At 53.3% G+C, this 27,536-nt stretch overlaps 1 protein-coding gene across 4 annotated transcripts; it reads right to left on the bottom strand.

The window, feature by feature from the left end:
* Window positions 1-1,140: 1,140 nt before the first annotated feature.
* On the bottom strand, window positions 1,141-27,387 carry FAM120C (family with sequence similarity 120 member C). Of its 4 annotated transcripts, XR_012789558.1 has the most exons (17): window positions 26,742-27,386; window positions 22,823-23,069; window positions 21,838-21,920; window positions 21,213-21,341; window positions 20,732-20,837; window positions 20,516-20,598; window positions 19,470-19,750; window positions 18,109-18,391; window positions 17,772-17,943; window positions 15,719-15,968; window positions 15,520-15,634; window positions 10,705-10,914; window positions 9,998-10,199; window positions 9,767-9,905; window positions 9,543-9,600; window positions 6,126-8,779; window positions 1,141-6,057 (listed from the first exon to the last, which is right to left on the bottom strand). XR_012789558.1 is itself a non-coding variant. In XM_075578437.1 (16 exons), exons 1-16 carry the CDS (start codon window positions 27,267-27,269, stop codon window positions 8,537-8,539), a joined length of 3,129 nt encoding a protein of 1,042 aa, XP_075434552.1. In that variant the 5' UTR covers window positions 27,270-27,386; the 3' UTR covers window positions 1,141-8,536. The 4 variants fall into 4 exon arrangements, 3 of the variants coding, with proteins under 3 accessions (XP_075434552.1, XP_075434553.1, XP_075434554.1); XM_075578437.1 differs by having other exon boundaries at window positions 1,141-8,779; XM_075578438.1 differs by having other exon boundaries at window positions 1,141-8,779; window positions 20,516-20,592.
* Window positions 27,388-27,536: the final 149 nt, after the last annotated feature.

Below are 27,536 nucleotides of genomic sequence, written 5' to 3'. Positions count from 1 at the left end.
TGATGTGTCCCAGCAGAGGCCCCCATCCTCTGCTCTCACACGATGGCAGATATTAGCCTCAGATAGGTGGCAGATTCTGCATTGGGCAGTTTGGAACAGGTTGCAAATCCGACAGATTACAACGGGTAGAAAACAGCAAAAAACATTCAGAGAGCAGAGCACAAGGCCGCAAAAAAAGGTCCAAATATCCGAGGGGGCTCACAAAATGTATTCAAACCTCACAACTGCTAAAGGATGGAAAGGTTACAGGGCTGGTCTCATGCAATGCTGATCGATGGGGATTACATGGTTAACAATAAGAACCCACTCAGGGGAGACCAACTCGGCATTCCATCCAAAAAAGCAGCAAGTACTCGGAAAACATGCCAAAATCCATTAACCCAATGGATGGCAGAGGGACTAAGGTGATGTCCTGCTTGGACATGTATGTGACAGGTATTTGTCAGTTCTTTTAACAGACTGCACCAGTCAGTTTACCAGTCACAAGCCGGGTCCTAGATGTGGATTTGGGAACAGAGATATCAAACATACATAGTTAAATGTAAAAAAAAACATTAATAGAAGTATAACAACTGATCAACTTTTAAACAGATTACCCATCCTTTTTCAGCACCTAGAGGTTGTAATGCAAGTAACTTTGAGAATTTTTTTTTTTCCAATGTAGTAGCAGTAGAGGAGCGAGCGTGTGGCATGGGCCACGTAGAGAATGAAAAGTTTCCTTAGACGCAAAGAAAAAAAGTTCCTACCAACATGGACCCCGTGGTGCAGCTATAAGGGGAACTCTGCATTTGATATAGGTCACTATTTTCGATATAACCAACCTTGTGGTTGAGAGCAATTTAGTTCTACATTGTCTCTTGGGATCTATAATATTCTAATACGATTAATAACTATTAGTTGAATGTCTAATCTCAAATTGTATCGTACCTACTTTTAAGCATAATCTACAAATCCAAAACAGAATCTGTAACCTGGAATGTGTGCAGTTTCCCCTCCTCTCTCCCCTTCCCCCTAACTTTTGCTTTTCTGTACCCTTTACCCATCCTGACTTTGGTGAAACACAATTTAGGGTGACATCTGAAGATGGCTACAAATTGAGCAACAGAGCATTTCAGAAAAAAATGAACAAAACAAAAACAGTTATTTTTACTAAAAGAATAGACTTTATTAAGCACTGTAAGTCTCTCTAACAGCAAACCAAGCTCCTCCATGAAACATCCCTAAACATTCTGCATGGTAAAGTGACCTTCTCAGCAACAAACAGACATTCCTAGAGTTGAGCCACTCTAACTTACATTGATAAACTATGGCAAGGGAGGCCAAATCCAGTTCTCAAGGGCCACCAAGAGGTCAAGTATTGGGGCCATCCTTGCTTCAGCACAGGTGGCTCAGTCTTTGAGTGGGCCACTGATTAAGCCACCTGAGCTGAAGCAAGGATAACCCCAATACTTGACCTCTTAGTGGCCCTTGAGGACTGGATATGGCCACCCCTGAACTATGAAGATGCTGGGGGAGGGGGGAGGGTTTACAGGACGGGAAGATCTGGGATCTGGGAGGTGGGTGATAGTTACACATTACCCATCCACTAAACAAGTGACTAGCATAAGGGGCATTTATTAACAGGGGGAGAAAATATATTCCAGAAGCAATGTATATATTTTTTTTTTTCCTTGTATAACACAAACAGCATCCGTTTAACATGAAGTACTAACAAAGATCATTGCAGTGAAAAGTTCACCTAGCTAAAAAATAAAGGTTTTAAATAAAGAAAAAAGTTATTGAAAGAGAAAGCGGAAGTTTATATTAAATCAGGTTCAACAGGGAGTGGGGGGCTTACAATATATATATTTCTACTTTGAAAGTCAGCGATATTGGCTTTCAAAGTTTTGTGTTTTTTTTTTTTATCTTCTTGAAAATTCATTAGCAATTAGTTACCACTAAACCAGGAAAGAGAGACGCATAATATCACAGGTACTTGTGCAGAAAATACAGATGGGTCAGATTTACACCCTAAGGACTTGAGTGCAAGGGATTTTTTTTGGGTGCTTTTCTTATCTTTTTTTGTTGTTACGTTCAAGTTTGAACAAGAAACAAAATTTAAATGTGTTAGTTTCTTTTTTTCTTAGAACATCAAAAATCTCATTAAAAAGACAAACATAATTCAGCAGTAAAACAAAAAATAAAATAAAAAAGTGTTAGGTTTTTCTCCAGGGCTGGTATGCATCCTGGAATACTACCAAATATATATATAAATATATATATATGAAAAACAAAAAAACTAAAGTGAAAGTAAAGCCAACGTGAGCAGAAAATGCCAAAAAGCCTGCCCTGTACTGAGACACAGAAGTCGGGAACAATCCTCGGGTGTCAGATTGTGCCAAGGGGGGGGGGGGGGGGGGGTGTATACACACACCGAAAATGGGCAAAGCCCTGCATTAAGATCTACCCCACCCAACATGGGAACCCATAGGTGACCAGCGCAGATTCTTCATTAAACTTAACCCCTTTAGAAGGGTCTGCGATGAAATGGTTCTGTGCCGTATTGAAGGAGGTGGGGACAGGCCCAGGGAAGAGTCATCCCGGAGGCCGATGCTCTCTTATCAGCACTGCGGGAATAAAACGTAGCGCCGCGCTGTAATGAATGCGCCTCGTCCTGCAGTGCAGCACAAAGCCTTGTGCAAGAGCCCGCACACTCCTAATGCTTCTAACCCGCTCCCCCCACACTGGGCTCACCGAGCCACCACAGCCTGGCTTCATTACCAGGGGGCGCTGGGAACATACTGTAGGTAAATATTGCTGAAAGTCAGTATAATAAAGAACAAAGTGTTACATCAAAGACAGAACTGCCCACCCATAACCGCAAAGTAAAACCTAGCAGGGTCATTGATCGATGCGAACAGAAACGTCACTACTTCCTACGCGGTTTTCATGGATTTAAAGCTGCAATTCACACTCCGGGTCCCGTCCTGAAAATAAACAAGCAGCGAAGCACGAGCACATGCCCCAATGTATACAGCTGTGACACGGGGAGCCCAGGCCATATTCATCACAGCGGTTACGCCAACTAAGCCAGGGGCCGCCAACTACAGTACTCAAGGGCCACCAACAGGTCAGGTTTTATGGATATCACCGACTTCTGCACAGGAGTCTCAATCAGTCCTTGCTTCAGCACAGGTGGTTAAATCACAGGCTCAGCCTTTGACTGAGCATCTGATTAAACCACCTATTCTGAAGCGGGGATATCCTGAATACCGGGCCTGTTGGTGGGCCCTGGAGGACTGGAGTTGGCCACCGCTGAACTAAGCACTAAAAACCCGGACCCCAAGTGCCGAGAGGGGCAGCCGGTTTTATGCTGTTAATTTGATGTTAAAAAATACAAAATATCATGGCAGGAGTGTCCCCTGGGGAATCTTTTAAGGTTCCTTTTTTTGACATTTGTATTTACTTGTTACTAAGGAGATGATACTGCGGCATTATAACAGTTATAGGAGACCACGTGTTTACTTTTGGAGAGGAAAGGGTCAAACGCATTCCCAAATCCGAAGTGCAGCTTTAAAAAAAAAATAAACAATGACATTGTGGTAGAAATAAGATCAGCGATCAACTCGATTCGACATCAGATTAGTACGGTTAACAGGTCGGGGCGAGAAGGAACGATTTCAGGGTTCGCCTCTCACCAGTTAAATAATGCGTACAGGTCACAAATAAAGAGAGACTGAATAATTACGTCGTCGTTTCAGTACTGATCAGAATATGTCTTAATTGTGAAACACAAATAAAATTAAAAACAATTTAAAAAAAGTTTTTTTTTTAAATGACACAATAAGTTGTAACGGCTTTAAAAAAAAAAAAAGATATTAAAATATCACAAGTTGACACCTTGTCTTGAGTGGGAACTGGTTGTTCTTTTCCCCTGTGAAATAGCAGGACATGTTCGCCCTCATTAACAAGATTGCAGTGCCCCTAACCAGCCGGGCTGGCGAAGAAGGGGCACGGTTACCGACCACGGCAAAAAGAAATTCTCCAACTGGGTAGAACTCTAGTCTATTCCGTGGCAGTGACGAGTTACAGAGTATGCAGAGGGACATTCGTCACCGTTCCTGGGTCATGGATTCCCAGGAGATGTCTCATAACGTTGCCTAAGTGAAGAGGTCCCGGCAGCAGGGCATCGCCCAATGCCAACGCCCGGCGAGATGAACGTAGCATACGACAGCAGGCTTCCAGGCCGTCCGTGCATTGCAAGCTGGCAGAACTGCAATGCTGATTACATAGCTAGATCATCTCTCTCTGCACCGACAAGACGGGAGACCTCTTCCTCCTTTTATATATACCGTTGGAAATAAAGATTACAATGCAATGTGCAGGGCGGTTTTCAGAGCCGCGACACTGCGGTAGAGCCAGCAACATGCTGGAGAAATCTGCAGAGCTCTGCTGAGGACACGCGGTGATTACTTCTAGAAGTCAGCAGGGGAGGGGGGAAGAAATTATCAGTATCCAAAAAACATGTTGGGTAGAAGTGATACTTTTATCAGATAACCAGCGGAATCATTTGTACCCTAACCATTAGTTTTTCTGCCTTGACAAACCATTCCTTCTGTTGGCTAAAGCGGTAGCAGCCCCGTGGGGCAGGGTGATGGGTGGGGGGGGGGGGGGGGGGGGGGGTTGGTGTTTAAACAACATGCATTTGTGCTGTGGATTCTACCTCCGAAATCCTGCCCACGATCTCTTGTGCCCAGGCGATCGCAGAGAAAGCTTTCTTTCTACGACCAGCAGGGCTCAGGTGAAAGCAGAGCCGCAGGGAGCATGACTAATTGACCTCCTGTATCCACCTGTGGCTCATACAGGGGTTAAAGGGGCACATTAATGGCACAGCACATAGGAGTGGCCAACTCCAGTCCTAAGGGGCCACTAACAGGTCAGGTTTTCAGGATATCCCCGCTTTGGCACAGGTGTCTCAGTCAACAACTGAACCGCTGATTGAGCAGCCGGAAGCAGGGCTATCCTCAAAACCTGACCTGTTGGTGGCCCTTGAGGACTGGAGTTGGTCACCACTGATATAGAACATCCCACACAGATGGCTCACCCAACATTTTACAAGTTACCTTCATAGAAGCAAGAGGTGCAGTAAGGGGACGTGTTGGGTTCACACAATGTAATAACATTTCCTTGAACTAAAAGACTTGGGGAAAGCACCTCATTTTCCCCGAGTGCTTTATATCACGAGACCACACGTGGGCACAGGTCGTATAATGGCCAAAGATTTGTCACAGATGCTTGGCTTGTGAAGACCTAAGAAGGCGGGACCAGATAAAGCACCTAAAACACAGGGGGGGGGGGAACAGTCAGCAGCTACTACAACCGCCTGTGTTTCAAAAGGCCCATTCCAGATGGACACAAGACTTCCCTGCCAGCAGACTGAATGTAAAACCATGGAAACAGAAGGGTCTATAGCAACGCTCATCATGGGGCGAGAACCATCTCAGCTGCAGGATGCCCCCGATCTCTATCCCGCCAGAGAGTTCTGCAAAGCACACGGTGTTATGTGCAGAGGCCTGAGGCAGTGAAGGGGTCTACTGACCACCCCAGATCCTTGTAATACCTTGCAGTCCTCCCCAGCCCAGAGATTCGGTAGTATGGGCAACACAGCTTGCAAGCAGAGAAGGAAGGAACAGGGGCATACAACTGAATGCCCCAAACAACCCTCCTGTGAGGAAACTAAAGAGCGCATAACAGCTGTATAGTTCTAGAGTGGTAGTGAGAGGCGTTAGGATACAGCCTCGTATAAATGGGTAGGGGTCTAGCTGTTTGGGAACGACACAGGGATTTGGAAGCCCTTTCATGCCTGTTAGTGATGGACTCACGCGGTATAAAGTATTAATTAGGCGCAGAGGACCGTGGGCTGTGTAAACCACGATCTGTCCTCCGGTCTCCCCAGCGCAGAAGGGATGCCGTGGCCGAACAACTAACCAACATGCCTTGCAACTATTCCAGTCACTCTACAACAGGCGTGGCCAACTGCAGTCCTCAAAGGGCCACCAACAGGTTTAAAGGATATCCCTGCTTCAGCACAGGTGGCTCAATCCAAGACTGCACCACCTGTGCTGAAGCAGGGATATCCTGAAAACCTGACATGTTGGTGACCCTTGACTGGAGTTGGCCGCTCACTGCTAATTGTTAACCCTTCAATGCCAGTGGGGTTAAAAAAAATAAAAACGATTATATAAACAAGAAGGAGGACGGGGAGGAGGCATTTTCCTTTCCATTGTGTTTGGCAACCTTGGGTCAAGTTTCCGTACTTGTGAGGTCACCAGAGGTCAGAGGGAACGTATGAAAATAGGTCGTTTCCTACAGATAAACACGCAGCGGAAAATGCGGTAAAACCCTAATGCAGAGAAGCCAACCGATGCGTTTCTTGTTTTATATAAAGCCAATGACAAAAACCAAAGAAGTTCTCTTTTTCGGAGAGGTAGGCGCCACGCGAGACTCACGCGTGGAGCGCTGACCTTACCTCTCCCGTTAAGAGTAGCACGTCCGAAATACACGTTTCAGAATCGCCACAAGCCTTCTTCCCCGGCCGCGGCAGCGTTCCCCTGAGGAATACTGATCCCGCCCCGGGATGCAAATGCGGCGTTACCTAAATATATATTTATAGGTTATATAAATAGATCTTTCTCTGCCTCTCTCTGTACATAAAGTCTGTGCACAAACGTATGCGTTGTCACAGTATACACAGCGTGCCTGTAATCAGAGCAGCTCTGGATACTCGGTGTGTAGAAATCTGAATGGGGTATATGCTCACTGGGCATATACCAGCAGATCACACATTATGCTCACATACATTCACTCAATTTCCATCTTCATTACAAAAAAAATGGGGGTTCACCCCTTTGCTGCAAAGCCATGTGTTGTGGGCCCCTCTGGCAAAGAAGGGGTTAAAGGTGCGTTTGGAGGTTAAAGAACTCAACTCTCCTTGCTCAGCTACGTAAAATGGTATCGAGTATATACAGACTCATTGCCAAATGGTTAAAGCTTTGCTTGGGCTGCCAGTGGACAATGTCGTTTACCAGCCTACAGGCATGGAAACCTACTGAGGCTGCCCTGCTGGGTATCACAGCGGGTTAGTATAGGGGTGCTCAACGCCAGTCCTCAAGCACCCCCCAAACCGGTCAGGTTTTCGGGATCTCAGCTTCAGCACAGGTAGGTCAATCAGCCCCTGCTTCAGCACAGGTGGCTCAATCTTTGACTGAGCCTCTGATTGAGCCACCTGCGCTGAAGCAGGGTTATCCTGAAAACTAGACCTGTTGGGGTTGGGGGGGGGGGGGGTACTTGACAGGAGTTGAGCACCCCCAATGGTTAGTAGGGCATAAAATCAGCATTTCAGGCGGCACCGCTGCTGTGTTTTGGCTACTCCAAGCTTAATTTTCTCGAAGGAGGAGGAGGAATTGCCACGGGATACTAAGTATCATTATATAATGGCGCCATGTTCATTTTAAAGGAGGAGACTGGTGTTAAAATATTTCCTCCGCAAATAAAGGCGCCTTTAACCACAACTTTGCCACACGTGTCATAATGGCCTCTGCGCCATTACACAGCGAGACCGCGACACAGTGACACAGTGACGCCGCGAGACCCAGCACAACACAGGCTTCACCACATCGGAAGGCAGGAAAAATCTGCCGGTGACAGTCTTTCCTGAAATTCCCCTTTGTACAAAGGCCATATTTATATATATTTATATTTATATATATATATATATACATATAAAAAATAATATTAATAAAATTCAGAAAAAAAGTTCCATGTTATCTACATGATCAGGAGGTTTCGGCAGGAGCGTTCCTCACGGGAGGCGAGAGAAAGGCCAGTGTAAGGGAGGGGCCGCGGCTTCAAAACACCGCTGCCGTATCCCACCCACAACTTTGGTCGACAAACACCTGGATGGTTAATACCGAGCAGAGGGGATAAGCCTTCCCGTGTAGAGAGGGTGAGCGCAGCCCCTTCCTCACAGCACAGCAGAGCAAAGCTTCACCCTCCCCAGCATAGTGAGGGGTACACTGTAACCCGACAGGCTACAGCCACAGGACATCCGGTGCAGGTCTCTGGAGAAGGGTGTGAGTCCTGGCTTGTTCTTCCCAAAGTCAGGGAGATTAGAAGCCTTGTAATAAGTCCAAGCTATGCTGCACGCCTTTACCCTTCACCATGCGGAGCCGGGCTGGCGGCGATACCAGAAGCAGCTCGTGTCAAATATGGGACGTCGACTGCGAATAAATAACCCAAATTAACCTGTTCGGTGCCGGGCACCGAGATGTCAGGTGCTGTCGGCACAGAACAGGCTCGCTCTGGTGAGTGCCACATGTGGGACTCCATAATCCGCAGAACCTCTCCGGTCATTGTGTTCGAGGGGACTGTTCTGTATTTAAATCGCTGGCCAAATACACAGCTGCTCAACTTGCCATCACACCCAGCGTGCCTCACTCTTTGTACCTCCCTCCACCACTCTCCTCTGCAAATGCTTGCCACCATGTCCCTGCGCTGCTCACTCCTCCTTCTGGAGGGCCGTGGGGCCCAGCTTTTCGTCAGTGCAGGACTCGCCGCCCTCCATGCTCAGCCCGGGGAAGTGAGAAGAGGTGCTGCTGTTGTTGCACACGTCGCTGCAGTCTCTGGATAAGGCACATGCTAGGGTTGGAGGGCTGGGTTCCTCCTCTGTGGCGGTGCTCCCGCTGGTCCCGTTCACGTGGGAGGGGCTCCGGCCGTTACCGGCTGCACCGTCTGTGGACCCCTGGAGATTATAGGGGACAGGACAGGTTCCGTTCGTAAAGCAGAATATGTGTGATACGCACAAAAACTTGTGGTCAAATGGTACGCTATTTTAGTTAAAACCACAACAACACACAAACCACCTGCTCTGCATAATATCTCAGGGCTGCGAGTCTGACCAATCACAGAGCCCCATTCCGCACTGACCCGGTCAGTCCCAATCACAGGACATGAGTCCCACACCTTCCCTGTTCCCCATAATTTCCTTCTCACTATTAGAGACGCCCGCCACATTTCCTGTGTTATGTGGCGGTCTCGTGAGAGAGACCATTGCTCGGGGTCATGGAAAGAACTGTGGAACAAATACATTGTGTAGATCGTGAAACATGCCAAAGATTATCGGGGTTATCTCTGGATTTTCCCACATCGCATGATTCACGATGCGCCAAGGCCGCGTCTACAGTGGCAGCGACGGCAAGCGCGGTGCAAACAAACCTCCTGTCTATGAGGTCGCCCAAAGCGCGCGCACAATTCTGGAGAAGACAAAAATGGTTGTCTTTGCCGTGCGACGGCCGGGTCATGTGAGCGGTTCAGCCAATCACGGCTACGCCGCCCCGTGGCGCAAACCCGAAGAGCAGAAATCTCTTCAGCGACATGCGCTCGCTCGTGCGCCCACTATAAATGCGGCCTCACTTCTAAACCCGACAAGGCGGCACCATTTACCCGACAACATGGTTCTGGTTCCTCAGATACATGGAGGATACAATGGTCATCTCGGCACGTACCTGCTTGTTCACCTTTTTATTAGGTTTTGTCACTTTGGTAGCGGGGTCCCTTCCACGCCTGTAAGAGGACAAAACAGGAGGTTTAGAGCGACCGTAGCTGTGCCGGGAGACGCTCATTAATCACCGTAGTGTTCCAGCCTCGGACGGTAAATACCAAGAAGCTGGTCACTGCTCTAATCCATTCCAGTTACCCAGCACCTACCCCGAGCCCCACACACACTCACCCCTTCCCCGGGCCCCCGACTGAGACCACCTGCATGCCGAAGGCTCCCCGGCCCCGGGAAGGTTTACTGCCGGCCCACTGACCCACAACCATGCCGGCAATTTCCAGCTTGCCCCCCTGCGGAGGGATGGGGTGAACGCCTGTAACCAGAGGAGACGCGAGAGCAGAGTGAGAGGTAACACAGAGATATACTCCTGCCTCCCTTACCCTTATCACAAGGCGGAGCACTCACCTGAAAACCCTCTGTTCCTTCCCATTTGGGGTGGAGGCATGGAACCCATGGCTCGTGGATACAGTGGGACAGGGTAAAATGGTGACATCATAGGGGGCATGAAGGGAGGAGGTGGCAGCAGTGAGGGAGGGGGCTGGCGGTTTAGATTGATCCCCTCCAGGATACTCTGTCTCATCTTCTCCACTTTGGCTGCCTGTTCTCCCTGCATTACAAGAAGGGGACAGGGAAATTAAACGAGCTGGCGTTGCATAGTGGCAGAGAGTATGACTTACCGGTCAGTGGTCAAAATGACCATTTTTGATCAAACAACAAGAAACTGTTTAGCGCTTTAAAAAAAAGAATAAATTGAACCAAAGTGATTTTACCGAGTGCCCTAGTTATATCAAGCTACAACGAGAGAGCTTTGTTACACAGAGCTACAGATTTAAATCTGTCTTGGGTATAAAGAAAGTGCTGAAACCGCAAGCAGCGGCGGGTGAGCAGAGGGGGCCACCATACCCCACCCCACCAGACTTCCCCTCACCCAACCCCCCACCACCAGTAGACCTACCCATCCCACAACCAGACCTCCCTCCCGCTGTGGACCACCAGACCTTCCCCCCTACCAACCGGGGGCCACCATAGACGCCCCCTTCCCCCCCCCCCATTGTGTGCTCACCCATATAGCAATAGATTCTGACATTTCCACAGCAAGCCACGCTCCTTACCTGCCCATCGCAGAGTTCAATCAGAGAGGCTTTCTCCCGGCCCCCTCGGATCAGCTTGCTCTGGAACAGCTTCCCGTCAAAGTAAATCCAAGGACAGCAGTGCTCCCAGGGGACCGGCTGCCCACACGCATCATTGGCAAACAGAGCGGTGTCCACCCCACTCATGAACAGAGATGCAAGCTGGACACCCCGGCCATCCAACTTCTCAATCTGTCCAAAGGGACACACAAGAAGGATTTCAGACACGGCACCCTCCTGTGAAGCCTCACTCCTGCCCTGCCTGGAACGTCTCACACACAGGACCTCTGCTTCGCCAGGTAAAACCTCTCTTTGCCATATTCCTGTAAGGAGGACTCACATTTCCATTCAGTATTTTATACAATTAACTCCTTTGTGCCTCTTAACCCGTGTGCTCCAGTAAAGACGTATGAAGTTAGTAATAGTGACCCTGGCAAAGAAGCTTACATTAAGGAATTGGTTAAAACCATACGCTCCTAACATGAGCGAGCTCAAATCGGAATTAATGTCAGTAACGTTACAGGACAGAAGAGACGCAATACAAGATCTACACAAAGGAGTTAACGTTCTATAATAAATGGGGGAATGGCATGGACCTTCTTTCCACAGCGCTAAAAGAACAATTAATAATAATAATAATAATAATGTTTGATGGATCAAGGTGGTTTCTATTAAAATAGATGATAACGTAGAGGAGTGTATATACAAGCGACAGGATAAATAATGGTGTTCAGTCGGTCATGAAAGGGTTAAGATAGGGATTTATAGGAAAATGATTTGCAATATGTTATATAAAGGATATTGTTACATTTACTGACAGCAAAATAAACACTTTCTGCACGTGTACGATTTAATTCTGTATAATTTAGTATATAATGTAACGTTTGGTGAATCAGTTGTTGGATTTCTTAAGTTAGCAGGCCCGCGCACCCGCGAAGCCCGCGCGCCTGGGAATGCCGCGCACCCGTGAAGCCCGCGCGCCTGGGAATGCCGCGCACCCGTGAAGCCCGCGCGCCTGGGAATGCCGCGCACCCGTGAAGCCCGCGCGCCCGGGAATGCCGCGCACCCGGGAAGCCCGCGCGCCCGGGAATGCCGCGCGCCCGGGAATGCCGCGCGCCCGGGAATGCCGCGCACCCGTGAAGCCCGCGCGCCCGGGAATGCCGCGCACCTGTGAAGCCCGCGCGCCCGGGAATGCCGCGCGCCCGTGAAGCCCGCGCACCCGTGAAGCCCGCGCTCCGTGAAGCCCGCGTGCCCGTGAATGCCGCGCACCCGTGAAGCCCGCGCACCCGGGAATGCCGCGCACCCGGGAATGCCGCGCACCCGGGAATGCCGCGCGCCCGGGAATGTCGCGCGCCCGTGAAGCCCGCGCGCCCGTGAAGCCCGCGCGCCCGGGAATGCCGCGCGCCCGTGAAGCCCACGCGCCTGGGAATGCCGCGCACCCGTGAAGCCCGCGCGCCTGGGAATGCCGCGCACCCGTGAAGCCCGCGCGCCCGGGAATGCCGCGCACCCGTGAAGCCCGCGCACCCGGGAATGCCGCGCGCCCGTGAAGCCCGCGCGCCCGGGAATGCCGCGCGCCCGTGAAGCCCGCGTGCCCGTGAAGCCCGCGCGCCCGGGAATGCCGCGCGCCCGTGAAGCCCGCGCACCGGGAATGCCGCGCATCCGTGAAGCCCGCGCGCCCGGGAATGCCGCGCACCCGTGAAGCCCGCGCGCCCGGGAATGCCGCGCACCCGTGAATGCCGCGCACCCATGAAGCCCGCGCGCCCGGGAATGCCGCGCACCCGTGAAGCCCGCGCGCCCGGGAATGCCGCGCACCCGTGAAGCCCGCGCGCCCGGGAATGCCGCGCACCCGTGAAGCCCACGCGCCCGGGAATGCCGCGCACCCGTGAATGCCGTGAGGGCCGCGTGCCCAGGAATGCCGTGAGGGCCGCGCGCCAGGAATGCCGTGAGGGCCGCGCGCCCGGGAAAGTCGTGAGGGCCGCGCGCCCGGGAATGCCGCGCACCCGTGAAGCCCACGCGCCCGGGAATGCCGTGAGGGCCGCGCGCCCGGGAATGCCGTGAGGGTCGCGCGCCCGGGAATGCTGTGAGGGTCGCGCGCCTGTGAATGCTGTGAGGGCCGCGCACCTGTGAATGCTGTTAAAGCCGGGCGCCTGTGAGGGCCGTGTGCCTGTGAGGGCCGCGCGCCCGGGAATGCTGTGAGGGCCGCGCACCTGTGAATGCTGTTAAAGCCGGGCGCCTGTGAGGGCAGGGCGCCTGTGAGGGCAGGGCGCCTGTGAGGGCCGCGTGCCTGTGAGGGCCGCGCGCCCGGGAATGCTGTGAGGGTCGCGCGCCTGTGAATGCTGTGAGGGCCGCGCACCTGTGAATGCTGTTAAAGCCGGGCGCCTGTGAGGGCAGGGCGCCTGTGAGGGCCGCGTGCCTGTGAGGGCCGCGCGCCCGGGAATGCTGTGAAGGCCGCGCGCCTGTGAATGCTGTAAAGGCCAAACGCCTGTGAATACTATGAAGGCCGCGCGCCTGTGAGGGTCGCGCGCCTGTGAATGCTGTTAAAGCCGGGCGCCTGTGAGGGTCGCGCGCCCAGGAATGCTGTGAAGGCCGCGCGCCTGTGAATGCTGTGAAGGCCGCGCGCCTGTGAGGGCCGCGCGCCCGGGAATGCTGTGAAGGCCGTGTGCCTGTGAGGGCCGCGCCCGGGAATGCTGTGAAGGCCGCGCGCCTGTGAGGGTCGCGCGCATGTGAATGCTGTGAAGGCTGCGCGCCTGTGAGGGCCGCTCGCCCGGGAATGCTGTGAGGGTCGCGCGCCTGTGAACGCTGTGAAGGCCGCGCGCCCGTGAACGCTGTGAGGGCCGCGCGCCCGTGAACGCTGTGAGGGCCGCGCGCCCGTGAACGCTGTGAGGGCCGCGCGCCCGGGAACGCTGTGAGGGCCGCGCGCCCGGGAACGCTGTGAGGGTCGCGCGCCCGGGAACGCTGTGAGGGTCGCGCGCCCGGGAACGCTGTGAGGGTCGCGCGCCCGGGAACGCTGTGAGGGTCGCGCGCCCGGGAACGCTGTGAGGGTCGCGCGCCCGGGAACGCTGTGAGGGCCGCGCGCCCGGGAACGCTGTGAGGGCCGCGCGCCCGGGAACGCTGTGAGGGCCGCGCGCCCGGGAACGCTGTGAGGGTCGCGCGCCCGGGAACGCTGTGAGGGTCGCGCGCCCGGGAACGCTGTGAGGGTCGCGCGCCCGGGAACGCTGTGAGGGTCGCGCGCCCGGGAACGCTGTGAGGGCCGCGCGCCCGTGAATGCTGTGAGGGCCGCGCGCCCGGGAACGCTGTGAGGGCCGCGCGCCCGGGAATGCTGTGAGGGCCGCGCGCCCGGGAATGCTGTGAGGGCCGCGCGCCCGGGAATGCTGTGAGGGCCGCGCGCCTGTGAATGCTGTGAGGGCCTCGCGCCTGTGAATGCTGTGAGGGCCGCGCGCCCGGGAATGCTGTGAGGGTCGCGCGCCCGGGAATGCTGTGAGGGCCGCGCGCCCGGGAATGCTGTGAGGGTCGCGCGCCCGGGAATGCTGTGAGGGCCGCGCACCTGTGAATGCTGTTAAAGCCGGGCGCCTGTGAGGGCAGGGCGCCTGTGAGGGCCGCGTGCCTGTGAGGGCCGCGCGCCCGGGAATGCTGTGAAGGCCGCGCGCCTGTGAGTGCTGTAAAGGCCAAACGCCTGTGAATACTATGAAGGCCGCGTGCCTGTGAGGGTCGCGCGCCTGTGAATGCTGTTAAAGCCGGGCGCCTGTGAGGGTCGCGCGCCCGGGAATGCTGTGAAGGCCGCGCGCCTGTGAATGCTGTGAAGGCCGCGCGCCTGTGAGGGCCGCGCGCCCGGGAATGCTGTGAAGGCCGTGTGCCTGTGAGGGCCGCGCCCGGGAATGCTGTGAAGGCCGCGCACCCGGGAATGCTGTGAGGGCCGCGCGCCCGGGAACGCTGTGAGGGTCGCGCGCATGTGAATGCTGTGAAGGCTGCGCGCCTGTGAGGGCCGCTCGCCCGGGAATGCTGTGAGGGTCGCGCGCCCGTGAACGCTGTGAGGGCCGCGCGCCCGTGAACGCTGTGAGGGCCGCGCGCCCGGGAACGCTGTGAGGGCCGCGCGCCCGGGAACGCTGTGAGGGTCGCGCGCCCGGGAACGCTGTGAGGGTCGCGCGCCCGGGAACGCTGTGAGGGTCGCGCGCCCGGGAACGCTGTGAGGGCCGCGCGCCCGGGAACGCTGTGAGGGCCGCGCGCCCGGGAACGCTGTGAGGGTCGCGCGCCCGGGAACGCTGTGAGGGTCGCGCGCCCGGGAACGCTGTGAGGGCCGCGCGCCCGGGAACGCTGTGAGGGCCGCGCGCCCGGGAACGCTGTGAGGGCCGCGCGCCCGTGAACGCTGTGAGGGCCGCGCGCCCGGGAACGCTGTGAGGGCCGCGCGCCCGGGAACGCTGTGAGGGCCGCGCGCCCGGGAATGCTGTGAGGGCCGCGCGCCTGTGAATGCTGTGAGGGCCTCGCGCCTGTGAATGCTGTGAGGGTCGCGCGCCCGGGAATGCTGTGAGGGTCGCACGCCCGGGAATGCTGTGAGGGCCGCGCGCCCGGGAATGCTGTGAGGGTCGCACGCCCGGGAATGCTGTGAGGGTCGCGCGCCCGGGAATGCTGTGAGGGCCGCGCGCCCGGGAATGCTGTGAGGGTCGCACGCCCGGGAATGCTGTGAGGGCCGCGCGCCTGTGAATGCTGTGAGGGCCTCGCGCCTGTGAATGCTGTGAGGGTCGCGCGCCCGGGAATGCTGTGAGGGTCGCACGCCTGTGAATGCTGTGAAGGACTTTTTACCTTCAGCTCCTGCAGCTGATCCGGCTCGTACAGCTGAGCAGAAACTGCTTGTGCCAAGAACGCATCCAGCTCGTGCCTGAGAAGTATCCTCCCCCCCGGCCACTGCATCATGTACCTGGAAATATTAAGAGCTTGTAACTCCGGCCCACCCAGAGGAACCTCGCCCCCCACTCGCCCCCCGAGCCACGCTGCCCCTCACCGCAGCACACAGCACATGAGCAGCAGGTGTGTGGGAACGTTGGCTGGGTTGATCATGCTGGGCGTGTCGGACTTCATGCAGGCCAGGAAGGCCCTCATCCTGCGGTTCTTGTCCTCCACGGCCTTGCCCAGCCACAGCTTCTTCAGGTTGGGACAGGTCCACTCTCGAAAGGTCAGAGCGGACACCAGCTCCGGAGTCTGAGGAGACTTCCCCTTATAAGCGGACCACTCCTTGATGATCACTGGTGGGACTGGGGGAGGGGGGTGAGGGGAAGAAGACACGTGGGAAGTTACAGGCTGTGTGGTTCATATATCGGGACTGGAAATCACCAGGAGACAGGCGGATAGATTTGCATTGTTTCAGGTTTATTGCATTTACCTGGGGCTATGCAATGATAATTATAAATCATTTATACATTTCTCCTAAAATCCTGAGCTGAAAAGCAGCACGTTCATTCCCACTATACCCCAGTGAGGACAAACTCTGCTGTCTGCCCCGGGACAGCAGGGGCCGCCAGGGAGGCAATCCAAGCGGCAATTTAAAAGATTAAAAACAAACTTGTGTGTGTAAATATACGCAGCCTTTGATTACTTTTATTGAAAACCAATTACCTAAGCTGCCGATCTACTGGTTCTCCTGTGATCGATCAGCAAATATCCTGCTTGCCAGGGTCCACTAAATGGCCGCCTTTCAGTTTAAATCAGTCAGTGTAACTCCGCAATTACAATGTATTCTTAAATGACATAGGTAACATTATCTATTGTTACAGTTTGCAGCTCAAACTGCTGGGAATATTGGTAACACATTATCACAAACAGGAAGGTGTTACCAAGATCTGGCACTGCAGGGGAGGTGGGCGAAATCTTGCTATAGGAATCAAAAGATGCTCCGTGTATTAAAACACCTTCAAAATGGCATAAAGAGTTGAATAAAACAAAATAAATAAAATAGTATTATCTAATACAGAACTTATACATTTAAAAAAATAAAGCAGATGTCGGATATTGCACGGATTGCTTCTGCCCCTCCCCGCCAGGCTGGCTGCCCCTCCCCGCCAGGCTGGCTGCCCCTCTCCGCCAGGCCGGCTGCCCCCCCCCGCCAGGCCGGCTGCCCCCCCCCGCCAGGCCGGCTGCCCCTCCCCGCCAGGCCGGCTGCCCCCCCCCGCCAGGCCGGCTGCCCCTCCCCGCCAGGCTGGCTGCCCCCCCCCGCCAGGCTGGCTTCCCCCCCCCCCGCCAGGCTGGCTGCCCCTCCCCGCCAGGCTGGCTGCCCCTCCCCGCCAGGCTGGCTGCCCCCCCCCGCCAGGCTGGCTGCCACCCCCCGCCAGGCTGGCTGCCCCTCCCCGCCAGGCTGGCTGCCCCTCCCCGCCAGGCTGGCTGCCCCTCCCCGCCAGGCTGGCTGCCCCTCCCCTCCCCGCCAGGCTGGCGACCCGTGCTATAGGTTGATATGTCCATCTTATGTCGCCACAATGTCTGCCAAGGGCAGGTTTTGCTTTTCCCCGGTGAGACGGTGCATTTCCCGTCGCTTCGTGGTAACTCACTCCCAATGAAAGCTGGGCTGTTATCTACTCTGCGCTGGGAGAAAGACTTGGGAACAAGCCGGGGACGGCTCAGGCCGAGGGAACTATTCCAAAGGCGGAGCCGGTGTTCATAGGCAGGTTCACAACACCGCACATAGGTTTGTGGATCAGTTGGGGCTGGTGGTTCCATGTTTTTGTGCATGCATGCTTTCTGTAGGGCAGGGTGCTCACCTCCAGTCCTCAAGGGCCACAAACAGGTCTGGTTTCATGGATATCCCTGCTTCAGCGCAGGTGGCTCAATCACAGGCTCAGTCTTTGACCGAGTCTGTGATTGAGCCACCTGTGCTGAATCAGGGATATCCTGAAAACCTGACCTGTTGGTGGCCTTTGAGGACCGGAGTTGCGCTCGTCCCATTAAGGAACTGCGATGGGTTTCATAATCTTCTCGTCAGGTAATAGTGACAAACCCAAAGCAATCTAAAAAGTGACAATAAAACTATTCCAGCAAAAACAGAACATGGACAGGGTGCTTCTTACCATCCAAAGGGAGGCGCCTGCGCATGGCCAGCCGCTCCAGCCTCCTCTGGGTCTCTGCCAGGCTGAAGAGGACCCCATACACATACTGGCGGGCTGGCCGGAACAGGATGACAGCAGGAGGGAGGTCGGGGTTGCATTCATCCTCAATGCAGACAGGCAGCTTAATCTCCCCCTGTGGGGCCAAAAAATATACAAGGATGTCACCAAGCTCTCAGAAACAAGGCAGTGCCGGTCACTTCTTTGTTTTTATAGCCATTGTAATGCAGAAGTTGTGTTACCCTCAGCCGGTCTGACACCCCCCACCCATCATACTCCGTGAGTGGCGGGCAGCACACACCTTAGTGAGGACGTGGTAGATGTACGGGTACATGAGACCACGCCGGTGTCTGTGCTCGGCCACGCGCAGGGCCTCGGGAGCCACGGGAGGCAGAGGTGGGGTGGTAATGTCCATGTGGTTCCGAGTGGCCATGGAAAGCAGAGAGGGGATCTGTGCTTCTGTGTGCCCCAGGTTGGGCGGGGCGCAGTCTCCAGCCCCGGCCTGCTGACCCCATCTCTGGGGACGCTTCTCGCCCACGGGTTCCTCCCAGCCGGACTTCTGCTGTCGAGCCTCTGTAACATGGCTGAAGAGAGAAGAAATCACCCTCCAGGTACAGCCACCTTTACTGGTGCAAAGCAATGTCCAACACACCGTGCAGGTAACGTGCAGGTAACGCGCAGGTAACGCGCAGGTAACGTGCAGCAAGCCAAGCAGACCGGGGTTTATTTTTTAACATAACATTGAAGCCAGGTGTCTTCGGAGCTGAACCCCATTAATTTCAGCTCCAGGGACCCCTTGCTCCCAGATATACTTGCCTCCGTAGGGGGTGACGGTATTTCGGCGTTGTTTAAGTCCTGGTCACGCGGGCCTATGGGTAGCCGCACCAGATGATGTCACTGTTTCCCATTGGCCGGCGAGAGCTTTGAATGCCGCCATTAAGAGAACCCCAGCCGGAGCGGATACTAGCACCTCCTACGGCGACAAGTATCACGGGAAGCAGGGGGTCCCCGGAGTGAAAATGAATGAGGTTCAGCTCCGAGACCGCCTGCTTCAATGTTATAGGGAGGGGAGAAACACAGTCTGCTTGGATTGCTGATTTAAACGCTTCAGCAAATGCAACGCAGAGCGCTCGAGCTGGTAAAGGGATTACGGTTTAAAACTAGCAAACATCTTCCAGCACCTTTCCCTCCGTTTCACATTTTAAGAACGGCCACTTGCATGTTGCGGACTGATGCTCAGGCCGCTTCCTGCACCATTTGGTTAATGATGACCATATAAAGTAACCAAGAAGAGTAGGGAACGTAAACACAAACATTTTGCAGAGAAAACCTGTCAATTAATTGCTTGGCTGCATTGCTACAGCTCACGAGGCAGCACATACAGATTAGAGCAGTGAATAATCCCACAGATACATTATGGCACAGGGGCGGCCAACTCCAGTCTTCAAGGGCCACCAACAGGTCAGGTTTTCAGGCTATCCCTGCTTCAGCACAGCTGGATCAATCAGTCTCTGCTTCAGCACAGGTGGCTCAATCAGTGGCTGAGTCTTTGACTGGCCACTGGTTGAGCCACCCGTGCTGAAGCAGGGATATCCTGAAAACCTGACCTGTTGGTGGCCCTTGAAGACTGGAGTTGGCCACCGCTGCATTATAGCATCTTACTTAGATGTTGCCCCATTTTGATCTTCATCGGAGGAAGAGGATGGGGAAGTCTCCTGTCCAGACGACGGGCAGGGCTTCAAAGTCAGGTGATTGGGGAACTTGGAGGCAGGCGGCTCATAGGGAAGGGACCAGCCAGGGAAGGGGCTGCCCTTCAGCATGGCCTCGTCATGATGAAAGTGCTGCAGGTCTCCCATGTGGTGGGGGGGAAATAAGAAGCCGGAGTTGGGGCCGGGGGGAAATTGGTGCTGGTATTGCAGCTTGGTTGGTATCTGGTGTCCATACTGGGGGGAGAGAGAAAGCTGGATGAGGACAGAGCGGGGAGGAAATAGCCATATAAGAAATAACACCAATAACCCCAGGGTGAGAAAGTGAGGTGCGTTCAGTCTCGGGGATACAAACACTGCCCGTCTGTGGGAGGTTTGGTAACAATGCGGATTATTTCCATCCTTTTATTGCGGTGCGCGTCCCACGGATTTAGGCCGTGTCCGTGGTTAGCGCGTGCGCGAGCCTTCGTGTGGAGTCAGCACGCCTGGATCAGGAGAGATTTTTGTCCTGTAGGTAGACGCGACAGGGAGGCGTGTCGTCTAATTGGGCGAACCGCTCACGTGACCCTGCGCTACAAAGAAACTTTTGTCTCCTCTAACTTCGCTCTCGCCGACGCTCACACGCTATGCACGATCCCATTCACCTGCGTTTCAGCGCACATAATCATGGACGCAGCCGGAACCTGACGGAAGCTTCCAGTCACTGTTATTCTGGCTCCTTCGCTCTACACCAGGGGCGGACAACTCCAGTCCTCAAGGGTCACCAACAGGTCAGGTCAAGAATATCCCAGCTTCAGCACAGTTGGAAGACTGAGCCACCGGTGCTGGAGGAGGGATATCCTTAAAACCTGACCTGTTGGTGGCCCTTGAGTTGGCCGTCCGTGCTGTACTGCCAAGTTGAGATGCCTGCCCAGGTCAAAAACAGCTGGCCTCAGCCATTCCAACTACTGCTTACTGTGCACAGGGCGAGGCCCGGGGCGAGGCCCGGGGCGGGGCACTCACCATTGGCTTCCCGACAGGCATTCCTCCCATTTGGTTGTGTGGAAGAGGAGGAACTCCGAACTGATTGGGCCCATACCCTGTAACTGGGAGAGAGATGACATCAGAAAGAAGAAAACACGCAACGGGCGCGAGATTTTAACCTCTTCACACCTCACCACTAATTCTGCAGCAGGATTAGTCTTTTCCAGGAGGGACCTGCAAGTGTCAGATACTCACCAACGAAAGGGGACTGGTGGAGCGGGGGGGGCGGGCGCTGCTTGGTTGCTACGGAGTAATATTCCACCGCTTTCTTGAACCGCCCTATCTTATCTTCTGTCCTGGACTGGAGGGCAAAGAAGAGCATTCAGAAACCCGGGACAGGAAGGAAAGCACGATCAAGTTCTGAGGACCCATCATTTCTGCACCTCTACAGCCGCGGTGGGCAACTCCAATCTTCAAGGTCCACCAACAGGCCAGGTAGATATCCCTGCTTCAGCACAGGTGGCTAAGACGAAACGGAAGCTGTGACTGATTGAGCCACCTGTGCTGAAGCCGAGATATCCCTAATACCTTGCCTGTTGGTGGCCCTTGACGACTGGAGTTGCCCACCTGTGTGCCACAGAAGTGGGCCTGTGTGCTGCTCACGACTGCATTTTGTTTGCTGCATTTCTGACCCCCTATGCCCGGCGTTGTGCCGAGCTCCTCGGATCCGGCTTACTTGCGAGTGCCTGAAGATTTCCTTGCCCACTACGTCCAGGTTGGAGGAGTCCTTGATGGATGCCACATATTCAGAGACTGCCTTTATCACCACGTCGCACGGGGGTAGCACCAGCTGGTGAGCACGGACCTGAGACGGGGACGAGAGCGTGAGAACGCACAGTCTGACAAGAGAAGGGTGCAGTGCGTACGCAAAATGTTTAACTCTTTCGCTACCAGAGGAGGCAGCCATGCTTAAGCCACGCAACCTATCCTGTCTGACTTCAGTTATCAAGACACAACATACACGTATTTAGAGCAACATATGGATTAAAGTTACCTTTAAGATAATTAGAGACAGTTTCATAGGGCAGTTATGTATTAAAGACATGTTGTGGCCTCTTAGAGGACTCATCTTGGGCCACTCTGCTCTGTGGAATTCTAAATAAAACAGCCATTAATCCCTCAAACGGCTGCACTACGAAATACCCCGTCTATAATTTGTGTACGCAACGATCTATTAAACTGAAATATATTCACTCGCCATTTTCAAATGAGGATACATAGTAATGTGATCTCATATAGAAATGTGAATAAAGGTGACGGGGAAGGGAGAGCCGCCTTTGACCAAAAAATGGTGCCCCCACCTTCAAAGATGCCAGGGGGTGGTCGGGTCCCAGCAAGCTCCAGTGAAAAGCAGCCAGATCTTCATCGGGAAGGATATGGTTACCTTAAAGGAAGGGAGAGATGTCTACATTACATGACCGTTACAAGAACTGCAATGGATTCTGGGTGGGAGGCCAATATAAGCAGATAGGAGGAGTTCATAGCAGCAAAGTCACGGAAACCTTTGCAGATCAAGAGGGGACCTTGTTATAGAATATCCATGGGGTGCGCAAACTTTTTACGTCGCGCCCCCTCCTACGTGCTCTCTGGCGTCTCATCTCTGCGACGCTGCGTCGCTATCAGAAGATGCAGGAGGAGAAGCCAGAGAGAAGGTAAGAGGCAGTTACAGCAGCCTGCGCTATCCACTGGCAATCAGTTTCAATGTGGTGGAGAAGAGGGCGGGGCCTCTGTAAGCGCGGAGCTCAGTTTGGCGCCCCCCATAGAAAATGTCAAACACCCCTGGATCCCACCGGGAAATGTTACGCTTATTGCAACATTCTATTTATTGGATGTGACACCAGCTCAAAACCCCGTTCATCTGTGAGATTTTCTCCGAATCTCAGGATTTACAAATGTGATTCATTTCTTCTGCCCTACACTTCCGTTTCATTTTTTTTTTTTTAAAAACCCTACAATTTACATCAATAAAACACAGCCTACAACAGAAGAGCTGCCAACTCCATGCCCCGGTTTTCCTAATGAACCCTTCGTACAGTAAATTCCGCAAAGACCTCCTTGCCTGCTGAAGCCGGACAGCGTATGTAATTACGTGTGTGTGTGTTAGTTCTTTCTTGTCTATGTTGTACTGTACTACAGAACATTTTTGGAACCCAGTAAATATATACACAATATAATGGGAGAGACAGCGGAGTCATATAGGTCCTTTCTATCTTTAGGATGGACAGACAGGCTGACCCTTCTGCCTTCTTGACCCAGAGCTGCTAATCCCCAGGAATTGCCTCTCACCCAGCAGCGCAGCGAAGATGGGGAAATTGCTCATCTTGAGGCCCAGCTGTTTGGCCACCTCCTGCATTAGAAACTGGTTGGTGGTGAGGTTCTTTCCGTTCCAGCTGAGTTTGAGCGCGTGCGAGCTGTAGTAGGATGGGATGTTGCACAAAGCGTACTCCGAATCGTGTGCAATAAGGCCGTGGAAGTCGTTCTCCCGGAAGAAGGACACCACCTCCAGGTGATGGTCCTCCAAACTCTGAAACACCTGGAAAACAAAAGAGGGTGTTCCATCGGTGAAATCGTTATGGGGTGTCCCATCGGTGAAATCGTTATGGGGTGTCCCATCGGTGAAATCGTTATGGGGTGTCCCATCGGTGAAATCGTTATGGGGTGTTCCATCGGTGAAATCGTTATGGGGTGTCCCATCGGTGAAATCGTTATGGGGTGTTCCATCGGTGAAATCGTTATGGGGTGTCCCATCGGTGAAATCGTTATGGGGTGTCCCATCGGTGAAATCGTTATAGGGGAAGGATTCCCTTGCTGTGAAGTCTATTTTACTTTTATACTGCACTAAATTACATCGAGCAGAGGCGGCCAACTCCAATCCTAAAGGGACATCATCAGGCCCGGTATTACGGAGATATTCCTGCGTCACACAGGTGGCTCAATCAGTGGGTCAGTCGTTGAGCCACCTGTGCTGAGGCAGGGATATCCTTAAAACCTGACCCGTTGGTAGCCCTCGAGGACTGGAGTTGCCCTCCCCTGATTAGAGGAATACAATACAAAGCTTACACTGTAAATGTGGATAGAGACGTACAGCCGGGGTCACCTTGAAGCACTGCCGTTCACAGCTCCATATGACCTTCGCTTTATCTCTTCACACTTACGCATCCAACATTTAGATTGCAAGCACTTTGCAACACAGATTTGTGGTGTCTGCACAGTTATGCCATAGGCAGCATTACTATACTATAAAGAATAAGGTGACAAAGGTGCAGTCTCTCCTAGAACCAAACTGTGCTAATGGAAGCGACATGTTTAAGTGCACATCTGTGTGACGGATACCTCCTTTATCCAAATCAGACACCTAGAAGAATGTTTAAACAATGTTTTACGCTCGTTTGAGAGCCTGGTGAGTTAATATATAGGACTATTCCCTTTCTGTGTAATGTTAGTCAGCACAGGCATGTCCCTGCCCCATGCTTTATCATTATTGGCTCCGGATAAGGACCAGGTGGACGAAAGCTAGAGGAAACACTTGACTGACAAATACTTCCCCTGTTAAAAGCCCCTGAAGAAAAATAATACTTGCTTAATTTGCAGAGGAACAAAAGCAGCTAAATGTTTGCTTTAAGCATAGTAACAATTAAGGGAGTCAATTCAATTGTTACATTCGCTAAAGAAAGAAAGAAGTCACATATGAGGGATTGCCCCTTTAAGTAGCTTGTTTTAAACCTGAATGTAAGATTATAATCCCTTGACGAGATCACAGTATCAGTCGGTGTACCTGCTTATATAGTTTAAAGGTTTTATACACATATGGCCACTATACAGGTTGTCATATACGTGGTGCTTGCTGAGAATAGGACATACCCAGGACATTGGCTCTAAGTGTTCCTAATTTGACATGTCCTAGATTAGGACAAGGCCTTTACATTGGCTCCTTTCTAGGACTAGTTTGAATTGGAATACTTATATGAATTGGGGATGGTGAGGAAACTGGTGTCCAGTTAAGGACATGTAACTGACATTTTGTCTTATAAATTTCCTTCCGATTGTTTTATTCACAGCTGGGAAGTCTCCCTTTGTCATCATGGTGATGTGAGAATCCTCGTTTGATCTACGGTGTATACACTCAGACCATGGATCTCCCATACAAATGCATAATGTCTCCTCTGACTCTGGATGACCTCTCTGGGGGTAATCAGAGTTCAGGGCTCTGTACTTTGCTTCTGTCACTAAACTTAATGAGGAAGCAGTCATGGGACAAACTGCAGAATTACCAGCGGTATGTCAGCGGCCAATAGTTTACTGCGTTCCCACTTCTAAGGCTGCCAGATACAGCATAGATCAGCAATCGCATTAGTGGAATAGATCACCATACAATGTACATATGCAGTGTATATATATATACACACACACGAACTGTGACAGAATGCGCCGCTTTCTTCACTGCACTTAATACAGTTTATTTTATCTTGTTTTCCATTGCGGGTCCAAGATTATTTGTATCCGTCCATAACTGTATCCTGTGTATTGTACCTACTTGTTTACAGTGTCTGCTTGGTTTGCATTTGTACATTTCCCAGTTTCCTCTAAACACTTCACAGCAAGTTAACAGACAACTGTACCAATATTGTCACGCAAGAGAAACAATTGTGTAAAAATTCACAAAATATTGTTCCCTTTTGCATTAATCAGTATCTGATTGTATTTACTACTAGTAGACAATAAAACATAGTACGCATCTGTGCCTTGCGCTCTGCTGCATGTCGCCCTAAACAGTTAACGCCAGGACTTTATATGGCAACTTATCTTATCCTGACCACACAGCCTGTAGTGAGTGTAATGTCACTTGACCCAGTCAGTGTGGCTTTCAATGTGCTTTATTTGTACAAGTGATGGGACACGCTGCTCCTGAATTGCATGTACACATATCTATATCAACCGTCACATTCCAGGCCATGCTGCTTCTCCCTTTGTACAAATGGGTACATTATAGGAGGTATGTACAGCTATATTACTATACAATACTGCTGTGTGTGAACTGCAGACACATTCTCGCCTGCTTGGGGGCATGAAGAGGGTCACATGGCACTAACACCACCACTGCTGGAGGTACTTAGAGCACCATATGCACCCCTCCATCCCCCAATCAGGGGTATCACAACACACAACTCCTACATAGAGTAATTCCCAAGTGGGGTTTGCCCCCAAAAATATGTAATGGTGAATCCCAAGCAGTATAGCAGGTTGTTGATCCTGTGTGGGGTCAGCGCAGTTAGTAAGGTCCAAGACCACACCTTAGCATGGGGGGGGGGGGGGGAATGAGGGAGGTTATACCTGTCAATTAGAGCAGGGGCTTCAAAGTTGCTCCCCATCTCTACCGCAGCAAGGCATTGTGGGACGTGACTTTGGAAGCTCCCTTTGTGAGTGACAGCTATACCCCCCATGCTGCCTGCACACACAGAGGGGCAGTTTGGGGCCTTATTAAGCGTGTTTCCCCACAAACTCAAAACACTACACTGCCTGGGATTGGTTGTTAGTGATAGTCGGATGGGTCGGTGATAAGATTTATTTGTTAGGGGTCCAGGAGAGCACAGGGAAAAACCGCTTGGGAAGCGCAGTCACACAACACACAAGTGGTCCACGTAGGGTGGGGTCACATAGGGTGCCATACAATAGGGAGATGGACAGGGAGCACATGGGATGTAACAGGCCGGGGATACTCAGGTGTCAACAGGGTATCACACCCACAGGGTATCACACACGGGGTATAACACCACACACAGGCTAACACACACACACACACGGTATCACAGCTCACATACACACGGTATCACAGCTCATACACTCACCCACAGGGTATCACAGCTCACATACACACGGTATCACACACGGGGAATAACACCACACACACACAGGGTATCACAGCTCACATACACACGGGGTATAGCACCACACACACGCTATCACACACACACACACAGTATCACAGCTCACATACACACACACACACACACAGGGTATCACAGCTCACATACACACGGGGTATAGCACCACACACACGCTATCACACACACACACACACAGTATCACAGCTCACATACACACACACACACACACAGGGTATCACGCCACTTTGCACGTGGGCGGGGAGCACATGGGGTGCCAGACGCTCCCCTCACCCGGGTGACACCCCCTCTCCCCCGGTTACCTTCACACGGAACCGGATCATCGCCAGGCGGATACAGTGAGCCAGGCAGGCCGGCGGCAGGAACCAGGCCCGGGGGGGCGGGGTACCCTTATTCCCGATGTGACTGACTATCAGCTGCGCCGTCTGCCTCTCCCCCTGCGCCCGCCGGGCCCACTCGGGTAACCTCTCCTTGGCCAGCGTGCCGTTAAACATGGCCACCAGCTCCAGGCCTCCCTGGTACAGGCAGGCCTGGGACAGCGCCGCCAGGTAACCCAGCATGGCGTTCCACTGCCCCCCGCACACCCAGTCCGTCTGGTACCCGCCGTACAGCCGCTGCAAGGCCGAGTCCGCGTCCGCCAGCACCCGGCAGGGCGGCGGGGGGGGAGCGGCGACGGGAGGCGGCGGGTAACCGCCGGGTGACATCCCCGCCCGGTGCTGCTGGTGCTGCTGTTGCCGTGCTACGGTGCGGGCTAATTTCAACAGGTCGACGGGCACCACGGCCCCGGGGCAGCGCTTCTCCAGGAACTCCTGGAAGCCTTGCACTCCCATGGCGGCGGTGAGGAGAGGCGGGAAGGGCGCTGGGTGGGGAATAAGCTGTGTGTATGTGGGGGGGGAGAGGGGGTCACAGGAGGAGGGGGGAGAGACCCTGCGCGGCACTGGCCGCCATCTTCATCGCCTTCTTCTTCAGCAACTCGTACGCGCTCACGCCCAGCAGATGGGCGCGCGGTGCAGCATGGGAAGTGAAGTCCCCCCGCTGCTGGCTGGCGACGCCGTTGGGTGGAGGCGGGCGGTGACGGGACTACAATTCCCGACAAC

Source organism: Ascaphus truei, chromosome 21 (assembly GCF_040206685.1).
Source record: "Ascaphus truei isolate aAscTru1 chromosome 21, aAscTru1.hap1, whole genome shotgun sequence".
Taxonomy (NCBI): Eukaryota; Metazoa; Chordata; class Amphibia; order Anura; family Ascaphidae; genus Ascaphus; species Ascaphus truei.
Note: the sequence above shows the minus strand (reverse complement) of the source record. Positions and strands in the feature narration are given on the sequence as shown.